This window comes from Nothoprocta perdicaria, unplaced genomic scaffold (assembly GCF_003342845.1).
Source record: "Nothoprocta perdicaria isolate Ctin4 unplaced genomic scaffold, notPer1 scaffold_627, whole genome shotgun sequence".
Taxonomy (NCBI): domain Eukaryota; kingdom Metazoa; phylum Chordata; class Aves; order Tinamiformes; family Tinamidae; genus Nothoprocta; species Nothoprocta perdicaria.
In genome coordinates, this window is record NW_020455896.1 from 14668 (window position 1) to 18438 (window position 3771).

At 72.4% G+C, this 3771-nt stretch overlaps 1 protein-coding gene across 1 annotated transcript in view; it reads left to right on the top strand.

Annotated features, from left to right (window-relative positions):
* Positions 1-435, top strand: part of MYO1A (myosin IA) — a 9269-nt gene extending 8834 nt beyond the window's left edge. Inside the window, exon 23 of the mRNA XM_026049902.1 lies at positions 309-435. Within this exon, the coding sequence (XP_025905687.1) occupies positions 309-435 (127 nt within the window). The remainder of the gene's footprint in view (positions 1-308) is intronic.
* The last annotated feature ends 3336 nt before the right edge of the window (positions 436-3771 follow it).

Here is a 3771-nt window from a genome sequence, read left to right on the forward strand (position 1 = left end):
GGGCTGCTAGGGCGGGGCTATGCTCAGTGGGCGGGGCTTGCAGGGGGAGGGCTGCTTAGAGTGGGTCCTCTGGGGGCGGGGCTTGCAGGGGCAGGGTGTCTGGGCTGAGCTCTTGGGGTGGGGCTATGATCGGGAGGCGGAGCTTGCGTGGGTGGGGCTGCAGATCAGGGCAGGGAAAGGGGGGGCACCAGCTGGTGCTGCTGATTGGAGGAGGAGGGTGCCGCCCACGCAGCCCATTGGGCAGGCGGCAGGGTGGGGCAGGGCGTGGCAAGGCATGCCCCGCCCACTCAAGGCTCCGCCCCCTCCAGGTTCTCCACCCGCTTCCCCAAGGGTGACGTGGCCGTCACCGTGGTGGAGTCGGCGGCCAAGGACGGCCGCGACGGCCCCGTCTGCAAGAAGAAGGGCAGCCACAAGATGGAGGTGCTGGTGCACTGAGCCCCCCCGGGCCCCCCCCGGGCCCCCATGGGCCCCCATGCACCCCACGGGCCCCACGGTGCTGCCACGCACCCATTAAAAGGAGCTTTGCTGGTGCCTCGGTGTGACGGTGACACTGCGGTGGGACCCCCCTGCACCCCCCTGGCAGGCGGCAGGGACCAGGGAATCCGGGCGATCCAGCTCCAGGGCTGGAGTCGCAGGCAGGGAGCCCCCCTGTCCCCCACCAAGCCCCCTGACTGCAGCGGGCAGGAAGGCCCCAAATTGCAGCCGTTTTTCCCTCAAGATCTGCAGGAGCCGCGACTGAGCCGGTGCCACCATTGCCCCCCCTGCAGCACCCCCAGGCCAGGACCCCCAGCTCAATGCAGAGCCCCCCAACCAGCCCCCCTGCACCCCTCCATGGCCGGGCCGCAGCCGGGAGGTGCCGCGGCCGCGCTGGGCTGCTCGGCGTGCAGCTGCGGCGCCGCTGCTGCAGCCGCCCCCGCAGCCCGGCCGGGCCGCCCCGCGGCCCCCCGCTGCTCCCGCTCCCGCTGAGGGGGCTGTTTTCCTTGTCACCCGGCTCGCTTGGCGCTTGGCACCTCCCCAGCACGGCGCCGCGGTCCCAGGTGGGCACCGGCAGCGAGCGCGCGGCTCCGCACGTGCCTGCGCGTGTGCCAGGGTGCAGGGGGGTGCATGTGTGGGGCGTGCGTGTCCCTGTGGGGGGCTGCATGTGCACATGTGTGGGGGGGATTGGGGGACGTGCGTGCTCGTTTGTGGGGTGTGCGTGCACGGTGCCATGTGTAGACGTGTGGGGCATGCACGTCCATGTATGGGTCATGCATGCAACCAGGGCTGCACGTGCACCCTTATGGGGAGCACATGTCTGCATATGGGGCCTGCGCGCACCGGGACCGCGTGTGCACACACGTGTGGGCTGTGCACGCACGCGGCACCGCTGGACCTGCCGTCTGCACGTGCCCCCGCCGCGTGGGCGCCCTCCCTGGGACCCCTCGGCCGTGCACCCGAAGGGGCGAGAGCCGTAAAGGAGCCTGGCGCAGCCTGGGGCGCCACACGCTTCGCGCCTGCCTGGCGCTTGGCATCGCACAAGTAGGTGTTATTAATTAATTAGGCCGTCGCTGGCCCAGCTCCCACTTAATTACCATCGGTGGCTCTGCAGATGCGACCCAGCCACGGGCCCTGCATGTTTGTCCCCCCACTGCAGGCAGCCCCCAGCTCCCTCCGGCTGCTCATCCCCATCTCTCATCGCCTCATCCTGCACGCAGCACCCATGGGACCCCCCATTGCTGCAGCACCCAGGGGTCCTCCTCATTGCTGCAGCACAGAGGGGGCTGCAGGGCCCGCATCCCCCTGCCACAGCCCCAGCTGGTCACAGAGGGGCTGGTGGGTGTTACATGGCTCGTGCATGCGTGTGCATGCATGTTCACACGTGCACGTGCATGTGTGCATGGAGGAGTGCCTGGGGCACAAGCGTGTGCAGCAGCGCGTGGTGTGGGGCCCATGGGTGCCTGTGCCCCGCCGTGGATGCCCGTGCCCCTCCCCACGGGTGCCCGTGCCCCGCCACGGGCGCGGGGGCCGGGGTCTGCCCGCCCGTTCCGCCCCGCGTGGGCGGCTCGTGACGGTGGCTGCGCCGGGGGCGCCGGCCCCCCCGCCCGCCCCCATTGGCGGCTCCGCGGCCCCCCCGCCGGGACCAGTCCCTTATTTAAGCGCGCGGTGCTGCGGCCGTCGCGGCCGCCTCGTCTCGCCGCGGAGCCGCCCGGGCGCAGGTACGGGGGGGTCCCGGCCCCGGCTCCGGCTCCGGCTCCGGACCGCGTGGCGGGGACGGGGACAGGGGACCGTGCGGGGTCTTTTTTGCTCCGTGGACTCGGGGAGCAGGGGGCGAGAGCAACGCGTGTTGCTCAGTGAGAGCTCGCGTGTCCGTTGCCGCTGACCGGGCGGTCCCCACGCGTGATACATGGCCCGTCCGCGGCTCCTCTGGCTCTCCCCTGCTCCCACCGCCCCGACCCTTCCTGCCGCCGCTCTCGACGGTGCCGCCGACCCGGGAGTGCCTCGGAGCCGGGAGAGCCCCGTCCCGGGGCGGCTTCTGCTCCCGGAGCCGGTCCTCGTGGGGACACGGGAACGTGGGGACACGGCGATGCAGAGACAGGGGAAGGTGGGGACAGGGGAATGTGAGATGGATGTGGGGACGAGGAGGTGAGAAAAGACATTCAGTGAGATGGGGACATGGGGACGTTGTGGCTCAGGGATGGAGGGACTGGGGGACACAGAACACGGGGACAGGGGATGTGGGAGGGAAACTGGGATATGTGACACTGAGATGGGGTGACAGTGATGCAGGGATACAGGGATGGAGGGACATGAGGATGCAGGAGACACAGGTACAGGAGGACATGGGGATACCGGGATGCAGCTACCCGGGGGTGCAGACGGCCACAGAGCCGTGGGGACAGGGGGACACCGCCCCCGTGGGGGGTGACCGCCGCCCCCCAGGCCGCCCCCGCCATGAGGAGCTGCCTGATGCTGCTGTCCCTGCTGCTGTGCCTGGCGCTGCGGTCGGGCCCCGCCGCCGCCGCCGCCCCCCCGCTCCCCGCCCAGGTAGGAGGCCGAGGCGGGGCCGGGATGCGGGATGGGGAGGGGTCCCGCTCTCACCCCGCCGCCCCGGAGACCCCCCGGCAGCGCCGGGGCCGCCTGCGCCGCCGCTCTCCTGCAGCGCCTGCGAGCGGAGGAGCCCGGTGAGCGGGCAGGAAGGGAGAGGGGGGCACCGGGACCGGGGGGACGCTCTGCCCGATCCGCCCCTCGGGGTCGGCCCCTCGACGCCGGCGCCTCCGTGTCTTGCAGGTCGCGGAGCGCTCGGGGCCGCTCAGAAGCGTAAGTGGGGACCCCCCGGCCCGCTCCGTGGCCGGACCCCCCGGCCGCGCTCACGCGGCTCTCTCCGCAGGGGACATGCACGATTTCTTCGTGGGGCTCATGGGCAGGCGGGCGGCGGAGCCCGGTAGGGCCAGGACGGGCGAGGGGGGCAGCCCGGGCGCTGCCGGGACCGGAGGCGCTGGCGGCACTGGGACGGGCGCCCACCTGCCCTTCGCTCCGCAGGGACCCCCGCGGGGGGGCGCCGGGCTGCCCCCGAGCAGCGCTGAGCTGCGGCCCGACGGGACGGACCCCCCCGCCGCCGGGAGCCGCTGCAGGGACGTCGTGGGAGCCGCCGGGGCCGGGGCTGGGCCCCCCCTCCGCCCAATTCCTCCCCCAAATATACTCAAATCCTCCTCGGTCACGACTGTGTCTGCGGCTCTGTGCGGGGGAGGAGGGAAAAGGCGGGAGGACCAGGGGCTGGGCGGGGGGGCTGTC